This window comes from Anomalospiza imberbis, chromosome 9 (genome assembly GCF_031753505.1).
Source record: "Anomalospiza imberbis isolate Cuckoo-Finch-1a 21T00152 chromosome 9, ASM3175350v1, whole genome shotgun sequence".
Lineage (NCBI taxonomy): Eukaryota > Metazoa > Chordata > Aves > Passeriformes > Viduidae > Anomalospiza > Anomalospiza imberbis.
Window position 1 is genome coordinate 24,288,291 of NC_089689.1, and position 14,459 is coordinate 24,302,749.

General features: G+C 38.9%; 1 protein-coding gene across 12 annotated transcripts in view; it reads right to left on the reverse strand.

The window, feature by feature from the left end:
- LOC137478706 (cytosolic carboxypeptidase 6-like) overlaps positions 1-14,459 on the reverse strand; it is an 886,432-nt gene that overhangs the window by 331,805 nt on the left and 540,168 nt on the right. For 8 of the 12 annotated variants that reach the window (XM_068198693.1, XM_068198689.1, XM_068198698.1 and 5 more), the window contains 2 exons: positions 7,843-7,976; positions 5,854-6,229 (listed from right to left, as the gene is read on the reverse strand). The exons of 3 other annotated variants lie outside the window; for them this stretch is intronic. In XM_068198693.1, coding sequence (XP_068054794.1) covers positions 5,854-6,229; positions 7,843-7,976 — 510 coding nt within the window. The remainder of the gene's footprint in view (positions 1-5,853; positions 6,230-7,842; positions 7,977-14,459) is intronic. One more of the 12 variants, XM_068198690.1, reaches the window with a different exon arrangement.

Consider the following 14,459-nt stretch of genomic DNA (forward strand, 5'->3'; position numbering starts at 1 on the left):
CACTGAAATTATAAACCAAAAGCAACAATAGTAATTCTTCAAATAAGAATTGCTATATAGTTGCATAGGAACCTGCATAATTTACTGTGATAATTACATAAATTATCCACACAGAATTATAATTATAGAAATCCAAAATCTCTTTAGATATAACAGAAGTGTATAAAAATAGGGAGGATCTGCAGAAATGCTATGAAGGAAACGGACTCAGGCTCTTTATGCTGAAGTACCATGCAAAGAAAGAATATCAAAGGTTAAAAAACCCCACATAAATTAGAATTTTGATTGTCCAATTCATTCAACACTGATTTTTGTTTTTAATCAATGAAAATTATGCACAAATTAAAGAATGGAATACTACTAAGCATATGCTTGAGACTTAAAAGGGGGATAATTATTTTGTTAGTCATCAACTTTTCTTTTCCAGATCGAAGTTATAAAACATTCCTAAAAGGACAGAAGAACAAACTAATTTGTGAACTGGATTTCATGACTCCATTCATTGCAGGGGTTCCACCAGAAGTCAAGGCTACGGCCCCAAGCCTATCAGTGTCCCTTGATGTGTGGCTCTAGGATCCCAAGAAGTTCCAGCAGGCACTGAAGTTCCATGCAGGGCCGGTGGCTCCACAGCAAGGTTGCCAGCTTGGACAACTCTGGACACCATGGAAATACCCCATGTCCACAACTCTAAGGATAAACTCTTGTCTAAACCACTTGTCAGTGCTAGATTGTCCCAGGCTGGTGCTGAGAGCACTGCACCACCGTGCAGCCCAACCCTGACATCTTCAGCCAGTGACAACCCAATCATCAGTCAGGTCACCCCTCAGCTCCCTGCTCAGTGTTTGTGCACACAGACCCAGCCCTGAACTGATCCAACTCCGCAAGTCACGCTGGCACCACAACTCAGGTCTTAGTCACGCATCTTAAATAGTTCCCGTGCCTGGAACAAGCACAGCATTCATCCCTCCTACTTTGTGCAGTTTCATTTAGAGATTATTATACAGCAATAGCAGTGCTTCCTCCGTTGTCAGCATTTGACATTTATCCTATAGCTTATCCTACACCTACATAGCCAGCTAAATGTTCTCAGCTGGCTGCCACTCCACGCTCACCAATGACTAAAGTTGTCTTGGCAACTCAGACAATCCTACACTGCAGTGCCACCAACAAGAGGGTCTTAAGAGCCAGGCCCAGTGCGAGCATGGCACAAACAGAGAAATCACAAAACATCCCATATGCATTATAATTTCATAGTAATCTTAGTAAGCACCTCTAGTACCATGAATATACAACATCACAGCCAAGACAAACTGAACTTCCTAAACTTGAGACTGTAAAGCAGATTCAGACTGGGGGAAGACCTGGATTGGTTAAAGCACTCAAAGCTTGCCCACAGCATGGGCACAGCTGAACAAGCAGATGCAGGGATGTAATTGCCAGTGTGACCTTAAGAAGTCATCTCTGAAGTTGTTACTTTACATTCTTCAACAAAGAGCTATTTTCTTATACTTTGAAAGTCACTTCGAGGGAAACACCTAAGTATAACCACCTTCTTCCTAGCAGGAAACGTTTATTTCCCTTTAAACACTTTTACTACTCCCTATTTAGAAGTCCTTTACTGGTTTTAGTCATATATTGACACAGCTGGAATTTGGTTTCCAGAGCTTCCCCAAGGAAAAAGCTGATTAAAGTCCACAACAACCACAGCTCTCACAGGTCAGAATACCTCTGCTCCAATTCATGCTTTAACTACTTGCTTAGAAGTCACCGAAAGAAAGCCTTTAAAATCTCTTCTTTATATCCTGATTTTTGATTCCCAAACAGAAACCTGCCTCTCACCAGGCAGTCTCCACAGCCCCTTCCACAACCACTAAACTCTGCATTTTCAACCCTGCATGCTGTGAATTGCACACGCAACCTGCACTCCTGCCTGCCTGCCAACAGAGCGGTGTGCCCCATTCACCACACTCCAAATTCCCCCTCTCTGCATCTTATTTTAAAGATGATGAATGGGACATATAAAAATATATACCTCCATCTAAAGGCTTAACAATGACAGCACTTATGTAATACAGATCAGAAAAAAAAAAAAAAGACAATTTTCAGAATGTAAGGAAACAAATGTTTTATTGCAAAATCTTTCTCCTTCTGACTGCAGTTTTTTTATAATATCCAAGAGGCCAGCAAATTCAGATCAGGATGAAGAGGTAGAAGACTTCCCTTTACCATCCCTTTTCCTCAAAAAATTCATCTTAGGCTACATGCTACTCCTAAAATTAGTAAAAAAGTAAACACAAATTGGCTGATAAAGTGTCAGTATACATTTGTAAGCAGTAAGTTTTTGCACATGGTCTATCAGAATTTGAAACAAAACAACACAAGTCAGAGAAGTGGTAATATTGGTACTTTCTGTACTTGATAGAAACCTTGGGCCTTTTTTTTTAAACATCAAAAAGCCAAATAAATATAGAAAAGCTGAAAACCATTAATTCCTGATACGTGGTAAGACAAAAGTCCCATTTCATTCTCCCTACTCTGGTGTCAGTCACAAGACACTGTAAACTGGATCACTGAAATTAAACTGGGATTAAAAATAAAACCTTGGGGGTCTGTGTGCACATGCTGATGAATCAATGTTTCTGAATGAATTTGAATATACTTCCTGACTTTGGAGCAACACTAATTCTCAGCAATATAACATGAAAATGAAGAAATTATCAGGGAGCTAAAAACACCCAAGCATTAACCCTATAGAACTTCAGTACTTCTGACCATATTTCCAGCCACAGGAAATGGCACAGATCTTGCCCAGGAGACAGCTATTTTTTTTAAAGAAGTTATTGAAATTCTTCTTTTGCAATCCAAGGGCTATTTAAAGTCCCTACAGGGGAGAGTCAGTTATTTAAGTCTTTAAATTATTTTAGTCTCTATTGATAAAAAGAGGACAAATTAGGTGTGTTTTCAGGTGCAACAAAACAAACTGCAAAGGCGTACAGCTGCAGGGCTTCCAGTTCCACCCATGGGCAAGGCAAGAGGCTGCACACATTATTCCAGGATCTCAAGAGGGACACCACAACCTTTTCCACAACAGTCACCCCATTTTTCCTCTGCTCTGGTCCCTAGAGCCCTGGTGAAATGCCTGCCTCCTCCATGAAGGGATGTGCCGGGAAAAATAGACTAAAATCATAAAGATAATATTAACGATTTCTCCGTGGATCAGTACTGATTTCACTACTGTCATCTGCCACAGCTGACTCCAAGGCTCTCTTGTGACAAAGAGCAATTTGGTGTCACCAAGAGGAAGATGAACCTCCTCACTCCTGCCACAAAAGTGGCTCCAGTTTAGTAACAGAGCTGAAGGCCCAAGTCTCAAGTACAATACACTGACTTGCAGCTCCTCACTGAATTCAACACCCTGATGGGAAATTAGGAGACTGACTACTTGACTGCACGTTAGCTCAAGAGGCTGTTCTATATTTGATCTGCAAGTTTAAAATGGCAACAGGCAAGCATTTCCCACAGCTGCAATTCATCAGCACAAACCAGCTGTCATCTCATGCAAAGAAATCACAAGTCTCTAAGGTGAAACAGAAATGCAATTAGTTTGCATTAAGTCCAGCCTGCTAGAAGTGCAGTGTAACATAAATTACATGTAATTTGAAACTCTAGGTTTAAGAGATCACTGCAACTGCAGATGAATTCAGGATGTAATTTATTTTCAGAACAATTTTCAGAGATTATTCACATACCCAAACATACCTCATTTATAAGCTGGAAAAGTAAGGAAGACTAAAAGAGTCTTTACATATCTATTCTTGATTAAAAGTAGTACTTTTTCATACTGTCATCAGACTCTCTAATTTAGAACATGCTGAAGATGTCTCCCTTGCTAATTATTCATAAGTTTTGTATTGATCTTTCTATAACATGGTTGTTTCTCTGCTGTGAATGAGGCTAAAAGGAAAAACAACAGAGTAAGAAACAGTTAATACACTGAGTCTTAGGAAATACAAACCCCGTGAAGGACAAAGCCAGCACGGCCAAATTCCACCTTTACCATCCAATGTTCCTTACAAGTAATATTAACAAGGATTTTTTTTGGAAGTGTTGTATAGCTGATATTTTTCCATATATGTGATTAAATTTAAAGGACTTGTCTTCAATGTAATTGGGATTTGTTTTCAGTTGTCACTCTGATACACACAACAGAAATTCATGCCCAATATTTAGAGAAGATTCAGTATTTTTTTCCCCAGGGTTTCTCTTCCTATTTCATTTCCCGCCCCCCCCCCCCCCCTTTTTTTTTCCTTTTTCTCCTAATGTTTCTTTATTTGGCTGAAGCAAAAAAAGTGTATCTTCTTTTTCTTAAAGTGAAAGAAAAGAGAGAGAATTCAGTAGCTGTCTTCATTTCACTGCTGGTCTCACCACTCCAACTGCTGTCAACTCTACCAACTAAATTGGTACTTTACGCTGTTCAGCCCCATTGCCTACCAACATCTGGCTCGTGCTCCATTCCCATAAATTCCAGCTAACTACTTGCAGATGAAGAAACATCTTTCCATCCAAGGAAAATTTCAGAAAGCTCAGTGGAATCTCCTGCCAACCACATAATCTTTTTCAGGCTGCGGCAACCTTGCCTATTTAGTTTTATTTAGAAAGTTAACTAGAATGTTTATGGTAAGTAACGACATTTTAATTGTGCACAGTGTAACAATGATGAGCATTCACAATCAGACACCCAGTTTAGGTTGTGGGACACTCCAAGAACCTGGCTCCAAGGGTGTGGGCACACCTGAACACATGCTACAGCACAGGCACATGCTCTCCCAGGTCCAGCTGTGTACGTTATAGTAACTCAGACCCACATGCAAACTGCATGCACTCGTTCCAGTCCAGGAGAAGAGCCAATATCCAACTGACATGCAAAAATTAAGTTCCCAGATACACAAAGGCAGACGTAAGAATGGCATGCTAAGTTTGGATGCATAGATTTCAACCAAGTTTCAGTCACCGAGCAAATCTTCAGCACAGTACCACATTCTAATCGCAAATAAATGTAATTCGTCAAATTTTTGAAGGTATTCCAAGGGTATCATCTTCAATGAAAAGGATGAACTTTTTATTTTGTCTTTTTCCCATTTATTCCAACAAAATGCTTAAATAATTGTTATGAACCCAAACAAAGGAGCAATTGACCCAAGATATTTAAAACTGAAATCCAAATTACAAAAACCTGCATTTTGCAACAAGTGTTGATAAACGGGACACTAATATAAAGTCTTTTTAATTATGCTTTTAACAATCCATTGTTTTTCAAATAGCATGGCTTTTTAAAGCCACTGCTAAAACTTCAGGAATATATCACATTCTAATAAGCTACTAATGGGAAAAGGGGTCAGAAAATGGAAGGTAACATAATCACATAACAACAAACAAAACTCCTAACTGCAAAGGATAAATTAGTTTAAGCCCAACTATTCATTTCAGCACCTTTTCTTTTCTTTTTTTTTTTTTTTTTTTTTTTTAAACTGGAACATATTGGTATATTTTGCAGATGATGCTTTATTAACTTTTTCAGCATATATTGGAAGGTCAGAGACTCTTTATAATACAGCTGCTTAAAATGGAACTCTGATTCAGCCATACCAGCACAAAGACCTCTAGTTTTTAAAGAAAACCCCAGACGTACATAGCATACAAATTCGACACATATTGTACAGCCACAGCAGAAAACCCTTTTAACATTCAATGTCCGGTTTAACAACCACTGCTATTCTTCAAATACATTTCCATTACTATTGATCACACTTGCAAAATTCATTCAAACTAGTCCCACTTAAGTCCGGCACTTACCACTACCTAGTCTTAGGAGCAGTACATCCTGGAGCCTCCTGTTCAAGTCTCTGAGCTCTTTCATTTCTGACACGAGTGCCCCATACTCCTTTAGCTTCTTTGCCTGTTGCACAAGCTGTCTCCGCGTTCTCTCAAGCTCCTGTTGAATGTGTCTCATTTCTTCCTGTTGCTGCTGGTAACTCCTCAGCAATTCCTCATAGAGAATCCGAGGAACTACAGCATCGTCCATATTGTTCATGCCTTCTGTAGCCTCCATAAAAGCCTCCTCAGGGCTGGAAGTATTACTGAGACTCATTCCGTTCTGTTTTTCAAGGCGAGCAACAACTGCTTCAATGCTTTTGTGTGTACCTTCACTTTGTTTCCTCCCATCTTGTCTCTGCACATTACAATAAAAAACAAATAAATTAGGAGAGTCTTGGGAACTGTTAATATTCTTGTCTTCCAAAAGACTAAGACAAAGCCAGTCTGCAAAAATATTTTGCCTAACAGGTTCTTATGGATATAATATGCAGCATAACTAGCATGCAATTGTAACTCAGCTAAATGCATGTACAAACTTCTGAGGCAGTTAAAGGTCTTCCTGTATTTGTGCAACACTTACAAAGGCAGTGTATATAGGTCACTTGATTCTGTATCATTAATTTCTTTTTGAAAAAGTTGATCTAGATCTCTTTTTCTTTAAAGTTTACCCTTAACATTCAAATTTCTGACAGCAATTGATTTTCTGATAAGCAAGAGAAAGAATGAACTGTGTGCTCCATTTGTCACCTGTGACGACATCAGAGGTGAAAGCAGCACAGGCATAAAGCTGTACTGTGAGCTGAGGGCTTGTCCTTCCCACACTTTGGGAGACAAAACCTTCACTATCCATCCCTACAGCACGTTCACCCATCTGCCTGATGCAAGTGACTGAGTTAACACTATCAGCAAACACTGAAAGGGATTTGAAAACACTGAAGCTGGAGACAGAATATATCATCCAGCCTCATCTTCCTTATCAACTGATTCCCTCTATATTAGTACTGCATTGCAGAGGTTTCAGGACCTGGGAACTCTCAGTGGAATTTTACCTTCAGTCATCTGCACAAACCCTACAAATTAAATCACACCACTTTCCTGGGGCCTGGATAGTGAGATTAATATGTACAGGTAAAGTCACTAAGTTTTACTGGTCAAATAGGAAAAGGCATATGAATTTTCAAGCAACTGCAAGGAAAGCAAATGCAGCTCACAGAGTAGAGGTGAGAAGCTGACACTACCAAATTCCCATACCACAGTATCCATGAGTAATGTGACAGAAAACAAAATTATTTGATGTCACACCTACTGCATTTGTGCTCTAAAAAAATAATTAACAATTTAAAAAAAAAGCTGGCCCACCACAAGAAAATTAACTAATATCACTCCTGCAGCTGCAAAACACATGAAGCCATAGATCAGTATCTTATTCGGAAGGTTGGCAGACTTTTAAAGAAATAATTTCATATAAAAAAATAAATATATTTCCATAGTGGGTTTCTGGCATTTGAACCTAAATAGGCAACTGGGAGTCATAATGGAGGGATACAGTCCTGTCAATTCTTCTTCTCAGTCACAGCTGTAGTTGGGCAGTCTCAGAGCACCCCTCCCAATTCCAAACAAGCAGTGAGCAATGTCACAAGTGCCACCAAGAACAGCTGGTACAGTCAGGTGACTTCTAAAGCATTCTGAGCCAAAGTGGAAGAGCATTGTTACATCAGCCTCAAGTGGCAGTTACACTATGCAGACAGTATACACAGGAAAACGTTTGATTGCACTTAAATCAGGTTTTGAAAACCCATAACCCACCCCCCCACACAATGTGACCCAATTTCTCCAAAGACACTGTTTTAAGGGGATCAAAAGCAAGCCTGGAATTCTTAAGCTAGGACGTTCGTACATGCCCCAAGCACTTACAAAAAAAGATTAAAAAAGGAGAGGAGGGAAAATAAACCAGAAAGACTTCAGTACCTTACTGTGTCTAAGCTCCACATCTTCTTCCCCATAATCTGTAACTTCCCCAGCTTCTTCTATGTGATTGAGAGAGAGTTTGGGGATTTTAATTTTCTTCTGCATCACACTGTTCTCAAGGTCAGTTTTGTCCTCTAAAATGTATATTAAAAATAAGGTTTTGTTACATTAATTAGCGTTCTTACTTCCAAATACTACATGACTTAGGCAAGACCAGTTACAAAAACCCAACCTCCCATCCTCCAATCCCCTCATAATACCATGATCAAATTAGTCCATGGTGTAAATCCACTGATGCCCACTGGCAATTCTAGAGTTTCAACTGGGGATCAGTCTGGCCCAACACACGAATAAATACAGAAAAATGACAAGCTAAATTCAAGCGATCAAAAGTGTTGATGAGTGGCTTGTGCTATCACCAAAGTAAGAGCTGAAGAGGCTGTAAATAAAACTTCCTGTATTGCTCTAAATTATGTTTACCAATGGTATTTTCATATTCATAATCCATTGCTGCAGTTCAAACTATGATTAGGGTTAAAGTGAAAATTAGGTATTTAAAAATATTAATCTGAAAATACATTCAAAATATTCCTGAAAAGGTAGAGAGGGGACAGTGAACCAAGAGTACAGTCTCCCAAAATGTGCCTGTGATAGGTAAAATTCTTGCAGAACAGACAAGGTCTGAAAAGATTCATTTGCTCCTGGCAGTGTCAAGGAGAACTGAATTTAAACTGTCAAGCATTGCCTTTGTACACTGAGAGCTTATGAACAGGAAAATATTTTGAGTCTTCTTATCCACCTGCAAATTTTATTCTGCAACATGTCCCATGAATATTTTTGAAAGTGCCAAGGAGGATGGCCCCCATGAGTGCTTAGTTGCATTGACTTTTGCTTTCTCAAATTAGCATCTCTCCACAAGACCTCAAAATGGTTCATGTTGACAGTGTAGGAAAGGGAAACAAAGGTAAATCACTGTTTAATGAGGAGCAAGGCATTCATTAGAAATGAATTACACAGATGAATGCAATTCATTTTGTTACAGATAGAAATTGATCTCTTGTAGGCAAATGGTGATATTACAGCCCAAGGCTATGTAAAAAGAATAGGCAAAGAACATGCAGAATGAGACATTAGACAACCTGAAATGAAACACAGATGGTAGCAATAAATACTAAGACAGATGCAAAAAGAAACAGATAAACAACAAAAAACAGCTAGGCTTATTTTAGATCATTCTCCATTCCCCAGAGCATCGTGGATGCTTATCCCAGTAAAACAAAAAGGCAATCCAACTGTTTCAGTTTTGAAAAATAAACCCCTATGTTTTCATTTATCTGGAAAATGTAGGTTCATCAGAAAAGTGAGATAAGCCAATTCTAATGCCAGAGAGATGAGAAGAAAATATGGGAGCCCTTCCCAAAAAAACAAATAATACAAACTTTCAGACTAAAGGGTGGACTGATGTGCATTGGTATTTTCTTGGAATTTAAGAATAAATGAATCCATATTGAAAAGGGCAAAAAAAGAAAACCACCAACACTTTCTGTGTTTATGTATTTTGGGGTATTGGATAGATTGAGGAATCCTTTACTAAAGTATGTTCTCTCAATTCCTTGGAGGAAGAACAGTACATGGATACTGCAGAGCCAGCTTCTCCAGACTGCTTTGCCAAACTATCTTCCATAGGACATGCAGATGACCTCCTTCTTCATTTAAAGAATTCAGATCATTTTCTGTCCTCTGAAATAACCCTTGGCCTCACAACCAAATGGACACAATCCCTTACTTGACTCAGTTAACAAATTTGTCTGCTGACAACTCAATGAGGTCACCAGAAGCCAGAACCACACACCAACTGGGCAGGGACACAAGCCATGCTCCCCATGGCAGGGAAAAGTGACTCTTGAAACAATCAAGGACAGGGGTCACAGAGGAGTAAGTGCCTGTGCAGACTATAGAAGTCAGCAAATACTTTCCAGTGAATAAACCGACATTAAAACAAAAACAATTTGGAAGAACAGTAATAAGAACAGTAATATTTATCTTTGATTTTGGCTTTTTAAGTCAATTCATAATGGTTAATAACACATTCTATGCACTTAACAATGAAAATGAAAGAAAATACTTAGTTTGGGGTCAAAGAGAACAAATGCAAATTATAAGAATTCTTCATTCTCTTCACTCTCCACTCAATTTCAGTTTGCCTATGAAATTTATGTTTGCAAAACTTCACAGGTTTTGAAGTTTGTTTATACATCTCCTTACCAATGCTTAGTTTGTACATTACTGGCATGTAATTATCAACACAGTTCTCTTTCTGTTCATTTGACTTTTTGGTTTTACTGCTTATCTGTACATGAACCAGTCAGATGAAAAAAGGAACTGTTTTCTCCACACACAAAAATGTGAAGAAACAATGAGTTTATATAAGTTAAAGCTCAGGAACTTTCAATGCATTCAGTAAGCAAATAAATGTTCCTCTGCCTTCCAACAACAATACTTGTAATATTTTTTTACATATGCTCTAGTCTTTGAAAGCTTATTTATACCTAACACAATCCATCCAATGTGTTGAATATGAAAAGGCCTTTTGTTCTTTTTCTTTTTTTTTTTAAAGTGCATTTCTAACCTCTGTTGTCTTCTGCATTAGCTGCAGATAGAGCCAGAAAAATCTCATTCTGAATTTGAGATTAATGTTGGAGTTCTGGTTTTTGTTCTGTAAATATTAATGGAATTTGGGAAGGGGTGGGAGGGAGAGAGTGGAGACTGGGGGAAGGGTAGGAGAAACATGAACATGCATTTATAGCAGTTCTCCTTAGGATTCTCTGTCTGTTGTTGTGGCAGCAAACAAAAGACAGGTACAAAAGAAGAATCCAGGAAAAACCAACACACCTGTGATTTTGAGCCAGAAAAAAACCAGGATAGGAACCAAATATATGTACAAGCTGCAATTCAGTGCCTGAGGCTACAGAAAAGAGAGAAGGGCAGCCTAAAAGCATTGTAGCTCAGAGCCTCATTTTGAAACAACCTAAATCACTTGTCTGGACTTTGTTCCCAGTCATTTAAACCTAGCTAGAAGTTAAAAATTACACCTCCCCCTAGGTGGCTATGATCAGCTTGTTATAAAGTTGTGTCTATTGTTTTCTCTAGATATGCACTGAGTGGTTCAGTGATATCAATTACTGAGAACTAGCACTTAACATACTTAATTAGGCACTCGTAACAAAATATGCAGGGTGGAATGCACAATGTAAGAATGGATTCCCTCTGTTCTTTAGGAAGGGACATTCTGAAAGACACATGTAAATTAGGAAAAATTGCCTTTGTTCACAGAGAACCTGGTATTCTGTGATTCAAGATAAAGAGTAAAGCATGCTGAAATAACCATACTCCAAGAAAAGGTCAGACTTGGAGAGATCTTGGCAGTCAGCTCCTCATGGTAATGAGGCACAGGGCTCAAGAGCCAGGGCACATGACAGCGTCTCTCCCCATCCAGGCTTCTCCCAAAGCTGAACGGGCAGTCAGGAAAAAGTCAACTGCTGAGGAATTCCAGAGTGCCTGGGAACACATTTGGCCTTAGCAGTGCTCAAAGAAAGCAAAGCCAAAAAAGCAACCCTGCATTAGGAAAATCTCTATCAACTAGCAAAGGATAAATTGCTCCTGGAATGCTTTCTTCAATGAGGCCCTCATTTCAGTATCAGGATGGGTGGATCCAGGTCTAAAGGTAACAGCTTCAAGTCTAGAGGGGAAGGGAACTGAGGCAGAGAAAGCAACTTTTAACAGGGCAGGGAGTTGGTTAAATCCAAGGAGAAATATGTTAGTGCTCTAAAACTGAAAATCCTATTGTGGGATGTAAAATAAAACTATGAAAATCTCAAAGTCCCCTTAAAGGGTTCCTTACTTTCCAATTTAGAAATAAGGACTGAACAAACTAATCCCTTCAAAAAAGAGTTCAAATGCTGATTTTTTTTCCATCTTTGGAATGAAAGCTGAAAAAATAAAGGAAGAGAGCTCTGCACTCCAAATGGATGAGGGATGGCAGGTCTGGTATCAGTCCAAAGAAGGGGCTTGGCAATGCCATAAATCTTACAGTAATAAAATGAAAGAACCTTGAAGAGAATTCGTCCTTCCCCTAAGCCCTCAAAAAATTCCACTCCTTGTGAAAAATGATATGCTGACAGATGAAAAAACTTACCAGCAGCCTTCCCATTTCCAGGCATGTACCCAGCACATATGGACAACACCTGCATAGGATTCCGCACACACTGCTGCACTGAACTGGTTTGGTACTGACTCAGCCAGGTTACTTCTACAGAGAAGGTAAGATCACCTGCCTGGGCAGCCTGTGCACTGGTTACAGATTAGGAAAAGCAAAAGATGCAGAAGAACCAAAGCAAGCACAACAAGCACAACAGGGCATGGATTCCTAAGTGCCACTTACACACAAATAAACAATATTCAGTACTGCTGTGACTGAGAAGAAAAACAGCATGATAATAATTTTTTAAAAGCCACCTAGCTTATTTAAAGCTGAAAAAAAAACCAACTATAAATTACTTTCTTAGCTTATTTAATGCAAACATTAAAGGAGGACTCGAAGAGGAAGAAGAGATGAGATTTCAGGAAATGTAATGATCCTGCAGGCTCAGAAGATATTCAGGATACAAAGCAAAAAGAAATGTGCCTCATATAAAACATCTCTGAGCTAGGAGTACACAGAGATTACAACCACTACCAAAGAAGAAACTGAGAATGACAGTAACAAACATAGGCCAACAGACAGCAGCAGAAATGCAGAAGTTATTTGAAGAGGACAGGTGCCATCAAAATGAATGCAGTTAAACAAGAGAGGAGCGTGCAAAAGTGGGGTCAACCAGGTACTGGCACAGTCAATTTAGGATTTGGATAGTAAAATTTACTAAATCATTTTGCTCCTTTTTTTTTGCAGACCAGGGGAGAGATTTGTTGGATGGACAGAGAAAATTATTTCAGACATAAACACTAAGCACAGTGAAAGCACTTCAGAAGTATATTTATTTAGTTGGACACAAAGGTAGAGCTGAGTGAAAGCAACAAAGCAGATGAAGAGTATGTAAGACACAACAAGATTTTGGGTAGGGAACAACAAACAAGATTATTCCTCCTCTTGACTCCAAATTCAAGACAAATGGACAAACCTTGTAGGAAAATACATTGGGACATCCTAAGCATAAGCTGAAAAAGATTTCTGCTAAGGGTGTCAGAAAGAGAAGCTGACAGAAAATGTGAGAAAAGTTAGCAATAAAAAAGGCAGAGCTGAGAGATGCCATCATCTGGGCTTGTATCACTCCCAAAATTTTATGAACTGAGTAGGTCTGCAACACTTCACCAGAAAGAGAAAATGACAGCAACACACAAATGAGTGACTGGAAGGTTGTCTTCAGAGCACAAAGAAGAGTGAGCAAAGAAGTCAGGGAAGAGCAACACATCAAGCAGCACTGTGACAGGCAGGACTGATAAGCACAGGAAGGTGAAGACATGCACTTGAGGAACTGGCCCAAAAGGCTGCTAAATCTTGTGAAGTGAATTTCAATAAAGTCTGAAGAATAGGAAACAGAGTGAAAATAATTCTTAATCAAACTGGGGAAAGGCAAGATAGAAAGGTCTTAAACCACTGCTTGACAGGTTTAGAGATGATGGGTAAGAAGGACGATGTGCCAGGAGCCTGAACCAGGACTGCTCACTGGTGATGGAGAGAAAGCCACACCTGCTTTGTACAAAGGCACTAAAGAAAGGAGAGAAAGATTAAGGAGCCAAAATTCTACAGAAGCAGAGCACAGATTATATAAAGTGTAGGACTCTTAAGTCCTCTCTGAAGTCCTAATTCAAGACTGGCTCTTGCTCATTAACATTTAACACAGTAACACAAGTAAATGCACAGAGCATGGACCTGCTGCTGCTCTCACAAAACCCTAAACAAACTAAAACTAAAATAAACAACCTACCATGCCAGCTACTGAAGCAAATAATGTTGAGGTCTCAATGCAATTTTTCTTCCAGTGGAACAAGTGAGATACCCAGTCTAATTCTGGCAGGAGTGACAGTTATTGATATGGCCACCTATCTGTAGTCAAATTTCTAATGCACATGAGGACACTCAAGTATTTTGTAACATACTCATTTTGCATGTGCTCACTTATCAGCAGATTGTTCAGATCTACAGTCTTGAGTATCAGCCCAGATACTTTGCTGCAAGAAAAACCTACATGTATTTTCTTCCTTAATTTCCATTATAAATATAAAATCTATTTTTCAGTTCAGAAGTGAATACAAAGTCTCATCAAAAATAACTAACCAAAGGCAACATGGCTCAAACTAACACAACTAAACATAGTCATTATTCTTTGTCAGCAGAACTCTCTCTTTCTTTTAACTTTCAGTGATACTAGAACTTGGCTGCAGCACAAACACATGGACCTAGACAATCAAGTTATGAAAAGACTACGCTGAGAAACAGGAAATCATGCTCTCTACAACACTGAGGATGGTTTTAATCCTGGACCCAATATTTACTTAAATACTGACCTTGAATAATTCAAACTTTTCATCTTACTGTTCCTATCTAGCCCACTGAAGTG